The sequence below is a fragment of the Hemiscyllium ocellatum genome, chromosome 14 (assembly GCF_020745735.1).
Source record: "Hemiscyllium ocellatum isolate sHemOce1 chromosome 14, sHemOce1.pat.X.cur, whole genome shotgun sequence".
NCBI lineage: Eukaryota > Metazoa > Chordata > Chondrichthyes > Orectolobiformes > Hemiscylliidae > Hemiscyllium > Hemiscyllium ocellatum.
The window spans coordinates 13,086,298-13,099,575 of NC_083414.1; the positions used below are offsets into that span (position 1 = coordinate 13,086,298).

A 13,278-nucleotide genomic window follows, 5' to 3' on the forward strand; every position below is an offset into this window, starting at 1 on the left:
TTGTACAGTTAAATGGACAATGTTATGTTATACAACTAATTATCTCAGAACTGAGCTGTATAGATGATTAGAAACATAGCTATCTAGAAGTATATTATTATAATAAAGAAATAAAAAGTGTTTAAGTCTTGTGAATATTCCAAACAGATATCTTGATGACAAATTAAGCTATGTACTGACCTTGGTATGTAGCTCAGTGTCCAGAACAGATTTGGTTACTAGTCCACACTTTAGGACAAAGAATACATCTGTATCTAGCTCTCTAAAGTAGGCTCTGTAGTTGGATAAATTAACAAAGACCTTCCCTTCTTCTGTGTTTTCCTGCAGAATATAAGATATTGTGTGAAACATCACGTAGACATTTAAAGAATACACAGACATTTTGTAATAATGAATTGTGGAACATCACTCATTAAATTTTAATTACTGTAATCACTGTACACAATATTTATGATATGTCAAGCTCTGGCCACTGATATCTACCAGGCCAACTATCCCACTAAGTCAATTTTATCCCAGTCCTAAATGTAAACCTAACCACTCCATGTGATCTATAGAATTATATAAACAAACAGAGGAGCAATTTCAAGTAAATGCAATCATCTTGCATGCATGAGGGCTGAATTAATGATAAATTGCAACATGGAGTGCTGGGATAAAGACGTGCACCTGCAAATCCTCGCCTGCTGATCTACCCATCTGTGAAGAGGTGCTTTGAGAGGCACATATTGTGACCAAAAGGGAAAGTGAGATAAACAGAGAGTGAGAAAAAGTGAGTCACTGCTTTACAGATACAGGGTACAAGTGAAGGTCAAAGCCAAACACCTGCCTGTCCTTGTTAACTGTACCTTCTCTTGTGTACTTTCAGATTGCATTTGACTTTCTTCTGTAGGCTCCTCAGTCTGCGAGCTGTCTGTAGAAGAATTCTTGTTACCATCAGATTTCGGTTTCTTTTTACCCTTTTGATCTTGAAGAATAAAACACGTAAAAACAAACATTAACTACAATAAGGTCTGTACTTACTGATATTGGAGCCTTATACCAGGGGTATTTTTTTGCTCATTTTTCTACTTTTACTCTGAAGACACAGGTTTTAGTTCCATAGATACCAGTCAGCTAATGGTAGCCTGACCAAGTGACTTTTTTTTACCAATTTAACATATTTTTCAAATCAACCTGTTCAGTGGTGTTATTACACACCTCTGAAGCAGGTGGGATTTGAACCCAGGCCTCTTGGTTCCGGGGTATGGACATTACCATTGTGCCACAAGAGGGCCCAAGTAGTTTTTCATTTACTGAGTCAAAGTAGTAAGCACTAGCTAAAATTCAACTGAAATGGGGATATCAGAGTTTGATAATTTTCTAAAGAACGCGTAATTTTCCCCAATAATGGTCTTTACATTGTAATGAGCAACAGGAAATCTGAGTAACCTGGCTGAGGTCACTCAACTCAACGTAACCTGTGACTGAAACTTCAGATCCTGATGCTGTGTAAAACTCAGCTGTTCACTGGACAGATTAGTTGGCCCAGCAGGGAAGGTTACTTTTCAACTGAAAGGGGGGTAGGTATTCCAGATTTAATCCGGAGCTCCTTATTCCCTCTTCTCAAACACATTATTGAAGGGAAGAAAAAATGGAATCACTGAAGCCACACTGGTAATGCTACTGCCTTCATGAGACCAGAACAGATTAGATCAGACCATGGATCACCTTCTTGGTCACAGATCATATATAACCTAAATAAAAAAAACAAGTCAAGATGAGTAAGAGAGGTTATACTTGTATTGGACGTTAAAGAACTTTCTCATCAGAAACTTCAAGGGAATTTATATAAGGCAAGGAAATTAAGTAGATAAGAATATTGTGGTTGAAATACAATATGGAAGAAGTAAAATGCGATGTCGTTCTTAAAAAGTAAGACTGGGATGTTCATATTCATGAGTCACTGAAAGCCAACATGCAGGTGCAGCAAGCAATTAGGAAAGCCAGTCAGTGGTATGGTTATCTTTAGTGCAAGAGGATTTGAGTACAGGGGTAAAGGCCATGCAGTAATCACAGACAACCTTGGTGAGAGAAACATCAGGAGTATTGTGTATGGTTTTGGTCTCCTTTGGAAGGATTTGCTTGCCACATGGAATCAGTAAGCTCAGTTAGCTGAATGGCTGGTTTGCGAAGCCATGTGACATCCTGGGTTCAATTCCCACAATGGCTGCGGTTACCACGAAGGACCCTCCTTCTAAATCCTTCCCCTCACCTGAGGAGTGATACATTCACCTCTCTCCATTACAAGAGCAGCCCTAAGGTCTGGAATGACTGTGCCAACTTTACCTTTTCTGCTTGCCATAGAGGAAACAAAGCATGGGTTCACCAATCTGACTTTTGAGTTGGTGAGAGAAATTGAGGAAACTAGGTCTGTATTTCTGGAGTTTAGAATGAAGAGTGAAATAAACAAAATTCTTAACTGCTTTGCAGGATAGATGTGGGAGAGGTGTCTACCTTGCAGGGAGTTTAGAGCCAATGGGCACAGTCTCAGAATAAGGGACAAGCTATTTGGACTGAAATGAGGAGGCATTTCTTGATGCAGAGGCGGTGAGTCTCTGGACTTCTCTACCTGAGACAGCTGTGGAAGTTCAGTCACTGATTATGTTGATAGGTTTCTGGTTGCTAATGACATCAAGAGATTCAGGGAGAATTGAAAAATAGTGGTGAAATAGAATATCAGCATGATCTAACTGCATTATAAAGCAGGCTTGAGAAATTGAATGGTCTGCTTCTGTTCCCATTTCCAATATTCCCATTCGCCTGCTCAGTGCCCAAACCACTTGAAGTTCTGACCTCAAATCTTTGATCACCTTTCTTTCCTTTCTTTGCCGGTGCTGCATGAGATACAGTCACAGGAACCTCAGTGACCTCCAAATCAAAGTTTGCCAGTGGAGGGATGTATCCAGGTGTTGCTGAGATGTTAAAGGAAATGACAGCAGATCAGAACTTTCAAATTGAAGACTAAGGACAACAATAAGATTTTGTGCACCAAAATACTGTTACAATGAAGATGGAAAACAGCTTCTATACAATTTTCAAATTAACTTTGGAAAACATGACCTAAATGCCAGCCGACTTTAGGTTGTGCCCAGTTCATACTTCTGCAAGTAGTAAAAAGCCGCTTCAATCTCAAGAATCAAACATGTACCAGACTTGAGTCAGTTTATATCAGCCTTAGTACATCTTTATTGGTTATTGGGATACAAAATCAGCATCCTGTTACTGTCATAACCCACATGGGTCTCTTTACACAGGTGACCAAGGCTCTCACTGTAAAGAGGGAAGGAATGGAAGAAATTAATATTACTAGAAATCTAAGCAATTTTTAACTACTAATGAGCAACCATGTATTGGTATCAATTCAGAGCAGCCTGACCAAAGGTTTCTCTAAAGAAGCTGTTCCGTTAATGGAATATGTAGTTTTTTTTTCTTAACATAAATAAGGTGATCATTGTTCGATCAACAGGTGCTGGATTCCTAACGCTCAGTGGTCTGTAGCCCATGATCCACCCTCACCTTCACTTAATTCTGCCAGTTTAGGTCTCCTTCCAGATTTTCCATTTATCCAATTCTTCTCACTGCCCTTCAACTAACCTGCTGCTTTGCATCTGCAGGCAACTTACCACAAGTACAGTAGGGACAACAGAAGTTCTCAGACTTACAGATGCTTTCATCAATCAGCCAGTGGCCCGCAATAAATGAAAGGAGTCACATCAGAACTAGCCTCACTTTTCACAATATGGCACTCGTCCAGATTAAACTGGCAATTTCAGGTTGAGGTCACATGGCATGTTGAAACTCAGCTGGTAGAACTGTAAACTGGAAGAATAACTAAATGTAGGTCTCACCTGAAATGCTACACATCTGTTTAACTGAAGAAAGCAATAGAATAAAGTTGTCCAAGAAAAAACATCTATATAATAGATTTAGATCTTTTGGGATCAGGCTTGACCCCACCTTACAAATCGCGAGCTCAGCCGACATATAATAAACAGACCATCTCAAAAGTTGCATGGAAACATATCACTATTAAATGGTGCACACTAGACACTGCATTCAGCTAAAAAGCCAAGAATACACTGACACTGAAAGCATAAACTATATCAAACCTGCCAAACACTTCTCGAGTAACACCTGCAAATGTGTAATGTTCTGCAGCCGGAGAAGTACCTTGCCCTTCATCTCAGTGTCCTGCTGCTTACAGAATGCATTCACAACCTGGACAGAACATAAAAATAAGTGACACCATCACAAACAGAACTGCCATCCGAGCTTAAAACTGGTCAGCCACACTATTCTGTATTGTGCAATTGTCTTGCCTTCTTAGACACTATCATTGATTTGAAACCAAATCTGTACATGGCTGTCACAGATTGAGTTTTTAAAGAGTGTAAAAAGCAGCTAGCTATGAACTGGCCAACTCATTAAGAACACTACACTTGCTTCATTACCTCTCTGAACCAATTGAGTGTGTGAAACAGCACTGAGCAGAGAAGCTCCCGCTCCTGTTTGGATAGTGACTCCACCTTCTCCACCAGTTCGAAGTTAGTCAGGTAAAGTGGACAACCTGCAATAAAGAATCAGGATAGTAAAGTCAAAGGTGTCAACAGTCTTGGTGTATGCATTAATCTGTTTTCCACAATAAATGCCAGTTCACTTTTTAGACACACAGGATCATACAACAACTTTTACTTACATATTATGCTTTGTAATGGCACTTTAACCTTCACTATAACCTGAACCATAACCCAATTCACAGATATTTTACATTCAGTGCGCCATTTATCTAGATGGATTATTACACAGGACTTGTTACTCCCAGAATAATCTGCTATAAAATATATTGTTACATATGTTATTAAGAAACAAGATCAATCAAACGAAGCGGTTTTTCATGTTTGGAACATTTGTAGGCATTTCTGGATTGTCTGTCTCCCCCAGTTTTAACAGCTCTGCTAAAAATACAAAATAAAAACAAAATGCTGAATATACTTAGCAGATCTGGTAGCATGCATGGAGAGAAAAACATAGTTAACATTTTGAGTCCAATGTGACTCCTCTATGGAACTCCCCAAGAACAACCATATCGGACTCGAAATGTTAATTCTGTTTTTCTCTCCATAAATGTGTTACGCTTCTCTAGCGCTTTGTTTTTATTTCCAATTTCTAGTATCTGCAGTATTTTACAATTATTTGACAATTAAAAACACAGAATCATCGAATTTTACAGTATAGGAAATGGTGTCAGTCTAATAAATTTTCTTTGCATTGTTTCCATGTCTTTAACATACTTCAATAAATGAGAAAGGATATGGACTGCAGTGGTTCAAAAAGGCAGCTTACCATCACCTTCTCAAGGACAGTTAAGCTCTGGCAGTAAATGCCCACATCCCATGAGTAAATTACGATGCCCAGAAGTGAACACAATACTCTATGTGGTCTGACCAATGATTTGTAGAGGTGTTGCATCACTTCCTTCCTTTACATTCACGGATCCCAAGGATCATATAAGCCTTCTTAACAACTATTTCAACTTGCTTGACCACTTTCAGGGAATTAAGCACGTGAATCCCACGATCCCTTTTCATGTGCACTCCATTCAAAGTTGTATCATCAAGCCTGTATTGTTTCTCTCCCTCTAACAAAATGCATTACCTCACACTTCTCTGCACTGAATTTCATCTGCCAGGTCTCTGCCCATTCCTTATGCCCGAAATGTCAACTCCCCTGCTCCTCAGATGCTGTCTGACCTGCTGTGCTTTTCCAGCACCACACTTTCCAACTCTGCCCATTTAGCTAACTTGTCAATGTCCCTCTGAAGTCGCTCAGTGTCATCTTCATAATCCACTATTCTCCCAAGCTTATTTGCAAATTTAGAGGTTTTTTCCCCTCAAAACATATTTCCAAATCATGGCTCACCCACTGTCTCAGGAGTGGTGAGTAAATGAATGGTACAGATCAGTATGGTCCCAGTAGGTTTGCAGATCCCAGCTAAGGCAATGTTAGTGGCACTACCCTGCGGTTAGAGGACAAAACACAAATACAGATCACTAGTCTTAATCACTGCAAAGCAATTGCGGCTAGAAGACAGGAGGGCAGTGCAAGGGCAGAGTCACATTTCTCCCTCCTTTCACAAATATAAAGTTGTAACTCACACACTGCATTTGCATCAGGGTTTATAGCAGCCCTTTATCATAGTGGGTTAATACAAAGCTCCCAGGAGTAAGCATCATACAAACATATCACCATACTGACACGGTGAGGACGATACAATTTAAGTAAAATACATTATTTTGTGTGACAAGGTATAGCTCTGAGCAGAAAATGAAATAAAAGTCACAACAACTCTTAATCAAATCGCCAAATGCTACAACACAGAATAAGGTCATTTGGCCCATAAAGTCTGCACTGGAAATTCCCACATTAGGAAGCAGAAATCTCTTTTGGTGCAAGCTCAGTGGTGAACTTTTCTATATTAGAGTGACTTTATTTACAGCAGATGTTCTACAGTGTCAGAAACGGAAATGGCAAAGCACTACATTAGTACATATTTGAACAGGCTCTGAAGAACTCAACACTACCACAAGACATATTAATCCTCTTTTGAAAGAACTTTCATGATGATGCATCAAGTAAAAATTAATATAGCTGCATTGTGCAAACCACAGCCCCAGGCACACTCCTACTAATAAGTTAGCTAATCAAATGAGTTAAAAAAATTGGCTCTTAATGTAGAATATTCTATATATGCAACAAAATCAGCACAGCAATGCTGCAGTATTTGACTTTACCACTAGAGAACCCTCTTGAGTCACAATACAGTTCTGTAAAGTTTCACATAATGACTTTTTGCCACAGATACTTTGAAGTTGGTCGGGAAATAAATTATCAAATAGGCTGCATTTTGGTCTGGACAGGCAGTGGTCTGTCAATGCAGGGAAATTAAACATTTTTTCTGATGTAGTCCGTGCTCAATCGCCTCCTGGCTTTTGTTTCTACACATACCTACCATCCACTTACAAGGTGCTTCTCATTATCCCCACTCTAGGTTCTTCAGTTTGGAATTTCTCTCCAGTACCTTCCCCCTTCGCTCATAAACCTACTCAAACATTTCCTCTTTGACTATGCTTTTGATTCAAGTAAACAATGAGGTCTGCAGATGCTGGAGATCACAGCTGCAAATGTGTTACTGGTCAAAGCACAGCAGGCCAGGCAGCATCTCAGGAATAGAGAATTCGACGTTTCGAGCATAATTATTCCTGATGAAGGGCTTATGCTCGAAACGTCGAATTCTCTATTCCGGAGATGCTGCCTGGCCTGCTGTGCTTTGACCAGCAACACATTTGCAGCTATGCTTTTGATTCCCCATTCAACATTCTCATTTTTTCTCACTGAGACAACATTTTCTTTTTCATCCTTAGTTGTTCTTGGCTTGGAGGAAGGTCATCACCCACAAATGGCAAGCTACCACAGTTGAGGCTTATCCCAGAACCTTGAGGAAAGCTAGGGCAAATATTGCTGGACCCCATGCTGAGATATTTGTATCATCGGTTGCCAAGGTGCCATAAGACTGCAGGTTGACTAATGTGGTACCATTATTTAAGAAAGTTGGTAAGGAAAAGCCAGGGAACTATAGAACAGTGCACCTGATGTCAGTGGTGGGTAGGTTGTTGGGAAGGGATTTTGAGGGACAGAATTTATATCCATTTTGAAAGGCAAAGACTGATTAGGGAAAGTCAACATGGCTTTGAGCATGAGAAATCATGTCTCACTAACTTCACTGAGTTATTTGAAAAAGTGACCAAGAAGACTGATGAAGGCACAGCAGTAGATATTGTCTATATGGACTTCAGCAAGGCATTCAACAAGGTTTCACATGGTAAACTGGCCCATATCCCTCCTTGCAGGTTAGATCACATAGAATCCAGGGGGAGGTAGCCAATTAAATACAAAATTGGCTTGACAGAGGGTGGTAGTAGAGGGCTATTGTTTGGATTTGAGGCCTGTGACTAGTAGTGTGCCACTGGTTGAACTGCGTTTTGTCTTTTACATAATTGATTTGAATGCGAATATAGGAGGCATGGGTTGTAAGTTTACAGATGACAACAAAATCAGTGATGCAGTGGACAGTGAAGAAGACTATCTTACAGTACAATGGGACCTTGATTAGAGGAGCCAATGGGCTGAGGAGTGGCAAAATTTAATTACATAAATGTGAGGCATTGCATTTTAGAAAGGCAAATCAGGGCAGGACTTATACAGTTAATGGTGGGGCCCTAAGGAGTTTTGCCAAACAAAGAGACCAAGGGATGCAAGTGCATAGTTCCTTGAAAGTGAATTTGCAGGTAGACATGGTTGGGTGAAGGTGGTGTTTGGTATTTTTTTCTTATCGGTCAGTGCATTGAGTATAGGAATTGGAATGTTATGATGTGGATGTACAGGACATTGGTTAGGCCACTTTTGGAATACTGCATTCAATTCTGGTATCCCTGCTATAGGAAAGGTGTTGTTAAATTTGAAAGGGTTCAGAAAAGATTTGCAAGAATGTTGCTGGGATTGGAGGGTTTGAGCTATACAGATAGGCTTACTGTCACAGAGCATCAGAGGTTGAGACGTGACGTTATAGAGGTTTAGAAAATCATGAAGGGCATGGATATGTTGAATAGCTAAAGTCTTTTTCCCCAGATAGGGGAGACCAAAAACTAGAGGGCATAGGTTTAAAGTGAGAGGGGAAAGATTTAAAGGGACTTGAGGGGCAACATTTTCATGCAGCAGTGATGCATCTATGAAATGAGCTGCCGGGGAAGTGGTGTAGCACGTACAATTACAACATTTAAAAAGCAATTGAATGGGTACATGAAAAGGAAGGGTTAGGAGGGATATGGGCCAAATGATGGCAAATGGGAGTAGATCAGTTTAGGATAGCTGGTCTGCATGGATGAATTGGACCGAAGGGTCTGCTTCTGTGCTGTATAACTCTGTGACTCTGAAGTACTTTCCTTTATGGCGTCACAAAACATTGGAGCTTTGATGTGCAAGGTGCTGCATTTTGGGAAAGCAAATTTTAGCAGGCCTTATACACTTAATGGTAAGGTCCTAGGGAGTGTTGCTGAACAAAGAGACCTTGGAGTGCAGGTTCATAGCTCCTTGAAAGTGGAGTCGCAGGGAGATAGGATAGTGAAGGCGGCGTTCGGTATGCTTTCTTTAACTGGTCAGAGTACGGAGTACTGGAGTTGGGAAGTCATGTTGCAGCTGTACAGGACATTGGTTAGGCCACTGTTAGAGTATTGCATGCAATTCTGGTCTCCTTCCTATCGGAAAGATGTTGTGAAACTTGAAAGGATTCAGAAAAGATTTACAAGTATGTTGCCAGGGTTGGAGATTTGAGCTATAGGGAGAGGCTGAACAGGCTGGGCTGTTTTCCCTGGAGCATTAGAGTCTGAGGGGTGACCTTATACAGGTTTACAAAATTATGAGGGGCATGAATAGGATAAATGGGCAAAGTCTTTTCCCTGGGGTCGCGGAGTCCAGAACTAGAGGGCATAGGTTTAGGGTGAAAGGAGAAAGATATAAAAGAGACTTATGGGGCAATTTTTTCAATGAGCTGCCAGAGGAAGTGGTGGAGGCTAGTACAATTGCAACATTTAAGAGGCATTTGGATGGGTATATGAATAGGAAGGGTTTGGAGGGATATGAGCCAGGTGCTGGCAGGTGGGACTAGATTGAGTTGGGATATCTGGTTGGCATGGACGGGTTGGACCGAAGGGTCTGTTTCCATGCTATACATCTCTATGACTCTATTTCATAGGGACTGGACACAGGTCTATTAACTGCAAGTCTCAATTTGTTTCTAACTACAGATAGATACTAAACAGTGACCAAGGAATAAAAACAACTAGAATTTGAAAGTGAGGGAAGGAAGTAAGTTGACCTTGACAACCTTAGCAAACCTCAAGAGGTAGCCAGAGTTAGAGCAAAATTAGCAAATCCACAAATGCATTTGTAAATGACTAATTTTAAAAGGTGTCCTGGAATCACATTCCATTGCAAAATTATCTCAGAAACAATAGAGTGGAAAACGACCACCAGACAATGCATTACAGTAGTTCAAGAAAACAGGCACCACATCTTCTCTAAGGCAATTGGGGATCGGTGCCAACTACTGGTCTTGCCAGTGATGCTTACATCCTGAGAAAGAATAAAGTAAAAATGGGAGAAAACATCAACCTCAGCTTAAATCAAGTACTAGTTTGAAGAAAGTTTACACTTTCTTCTACTCAAACTTCCATATGAAGTACCTCACAGCGTACCTAATAAAGCATCAATCTCTTCCAAGTTTCCATTGTTTTGCACCTCTTCACAGAATCGCAACAGGCGGAAAAAGGAAGCAAGACACACTGGAGAAATACACCTAAAAATGACAAATAAAAACAAATATCTATGTTGCCCATTCTTTTCTAATTAAATTCTTGAATTTTTAATTGGATTTTCTGATTAAACAAAGAAGGCAATATAAATAAAAACTATCATCCTTACTTTTTGTTCTTTTGCTTGCCGGCTGCATTTTCAAAGCCGGTGTTGGTCACGCTATTGGATAGGAGTGGTAGAAGATTGATAACAATCCCACCTTCAGTGTCCTCTTCATCCAGGTTAAACATTGATTTCAGTGGCAACAAGCATTCACTGAATGAAACAAAATGTGCTTTTAACAGCTATATGCTGGAAATTGGACAGACTTAGTACTAATCACTCTGATTTCATTTCTGAGTTCAACCCAAACCTGACTGGCAACTCTATCTGTGAGGACCTGTTTGAAATTAGTTTAAGCAGTCTAAATCCAGCTTCTAATGGAAAAGAAGCCATAATCCAGAAGCACCTCTAATTCAGCATCAACTGGCAATATCATTTTTAAAAGAGACTGCATGATTGTTGGCGTAGTAACCAGGAAAATGATTACAGCTAACTTTCAGAATAAAGTCCCACAAACAATGAGATAAATGATCAGTTTATTTGATTTACATGTAATTGTGGGATAAGTGTTGGCCAAAGCACCAGGAACTTTCACTGCTCCTCTGCAAATGATACCATGGAATATTTTAATTAAAAGGCTATATAAACCTAGTTTAACACATGGGCACCCCCAACAATGCTACAATTCTTCACTACTGCACAGGAGTGTCAGTACCAGAATGTGTGCTGGTGTTTTGGGAAAGGCAATTAATCGGAGGACCTTGAAACTCAGAAACCAATGAGACCTCTGAATCAAGTTGGCAAGTCATTGCAATTCATATATGATCAGTTATTCTAACTAATCCCACAGAAGTATTTTATAAAAATCGTTACATTGATCTCAAATTTAACTTTAGTTACACAGCTAAAACCAACAAATGAATAAATAAAAATTGAAAGAACTGTAGATGCTGTAAATCAGAAACAAAAATAGAAGTTGCTGGAAAAGCTCAGCAGGTCTGGCAGCAGAAGAGAAATCAGCGGTAACATTTCAGGTCCGATGACCCTTCCTCAGAACGAATGAGAACTGCTATTCATAGTTTACCTATTTGTTTCTGGCAGTAAATCTACAACGAAGTCCTCTTGAAAATCATCAAGTACACTCCTACCAATCAATTCCTAAAGACAAACAAAAAGAGAATTGTGCTTATTTTCAATGTTGCCAAAGTCTTGTTGCACATCTGTTATTAAAAGGTGTATTATGCAGAAATACATACTGTACATTGCCACAGTTTGTTGATATTTACTTGAAGATTTCAAGAACACAAGCATACATGAAACAGGAGCAGTTACAGACCATACCATTCATTGAGTCAACCCTGTCATTCAAAACAGGGCTGACCCAAGGCTGACCTTGGGTTTCAAATCCACTTTCACAATTGCTCCCTTCGATTCCCTGAGACAAGAAAATTCTGCCTATGCAGCCCTAAAGGTATTCAACAGTGGACAAACAAAATCCACTGGGATAAAGAATTCCAAAGATTCACAATTCTTTTGAGCGAAGAAATCTATGCTCATCTCAGTCATAAATGATCGGCCTATTATCATGGGACTGTGCCTATGTGCTTTAGGGCGGCACGGTGGCTCAGTGGTTAGCACTGCAGCCTCACAGCACCAGGGTCCCAAGTTCAATGCCAGCCTTGGGTCGCTGTCTCTGGAGTTTGCACATTCTCCCAGAGACTGTGGGTTTCCTCCGGGTGTTCCGGTTTCCTCCCACAGTTCAAAGATGCGCAGGTCAGGTGAATTGGCCATGCTAAATTGCCCATGGTGTTAGGTGCATTAGTCAAAGGGAAATGGGTCGAGGTGGGTTACTCTTCAGAGGGTCAGTGTGGACTGGTTGGGCCGAAGGGCCTGTTTCCACACTGTAGGGAATCTAATCTAATCTAATCATTTCTTGACCAGCCCAAACAATCAATCACTCAGCATTGACGCTGTTGAATCTCTTCATAATCTTATAATTTTAGTGGGATCACCTCTCTCACTCTTCTAAAACCAGATGTTCAAATTTATTAAGCCTCTCATCATAGGACAATCCTCTCACCCCAGGGAGCAAGCTCGTGAAGTTGTGCCATACCACCACCAATGCAAATATGTCACTTCTTAAATGTGAAGATCAAAACTGCAAAGGAATCGAGATATGATCTCAATGAAACCCTGCACAACTGGAGCAGAACATCTTTATTCCTGTACTCTAACCGCCTAACAATAAAGGCCAAGATGCCATTTGCCTTGTTAATTCTTAGCATACTTGCTTGCTAATTTTCTGTTTTCCTTGTACAACTACTCAAATCTCTCTAAACATCAATATTTACAGGTTTAGCACCTTCCAAACAATATTCTGCTTTTCTATTCTTATACCCAATTTAATACTTCTTCACATTGTACTCCATTTGATCAGAGTCAAGAGTGTGGTGCTGGAAAAGCACAGCGGGTCAGGCAGCATCCGAGGAGCAGGAGAATCAATGTTTCGGGCAGACGTCTTTCATCGTTTTCTTGAGTCTCCTGCTCCTCAGATGCTGCCTGACCTGCTGTGCTTTTCCAGCACCACACTCTCGACTCTGATCTCCAGCATCTACAGTCCTCACTTTCTCTACTCCATCTGATCACTCAATCTGTCCAAATCTCTGTGCAGCCTTTGTATCCTCATCACAGCTTACATTTCCACATTCATTCGTTGACACAGCTATATTTTGGGTGATGCCGTTCACTTTTCTCTGATGATATACA

At 40.3% G+C, this 13,278-nt stretch overlaps 1 protein-coding gene across 3 annotated transcripts in view; it reads right to left on the reverse strand.

The window, feature by feature from the left end:
• The window catches only part of fancd2 (FA complementation group D2), a 103,438-nt gene that overhangs the window by 34,266 nt on the left and 55,894 nt on the right, over nt 1–13,278 (reverse strand). For all 3 annotated transcript variants that reach the window (XM_060835367.1, XM_060835368.1, XM_060835370.1), the window contains 8 exons: nt 11,597–11,670; nt 10,579–10,725; nt 10,353–10,453; nt 4,494–4,609; nt 4,152–4,260; nt 2,853–2,954; nt 849–967; nt 181–321 (listed from right to left, as the gene is read on the reverse strand). In XM_060835367.1, the coding sequence (XP_060691350.1) occupies nt 181–321; nt 849–967; nt 2,853–2,954; nt 4,152–4,260; nt 4,494–4,609; nt 10,353–10,453; nt 10,579–10,725; nt 11,597–11,670 (909 nt within the window). The remainder of the gene's footprint in view (nt 1–180; nt 322–848; nt 968–2,852; nt 2,955–4,151; nt 4,261–4,493; nt 4,610–10,352; nt 10,454–10,578; nt 10,726–11,596; nt 11,671–13,278) is intronic.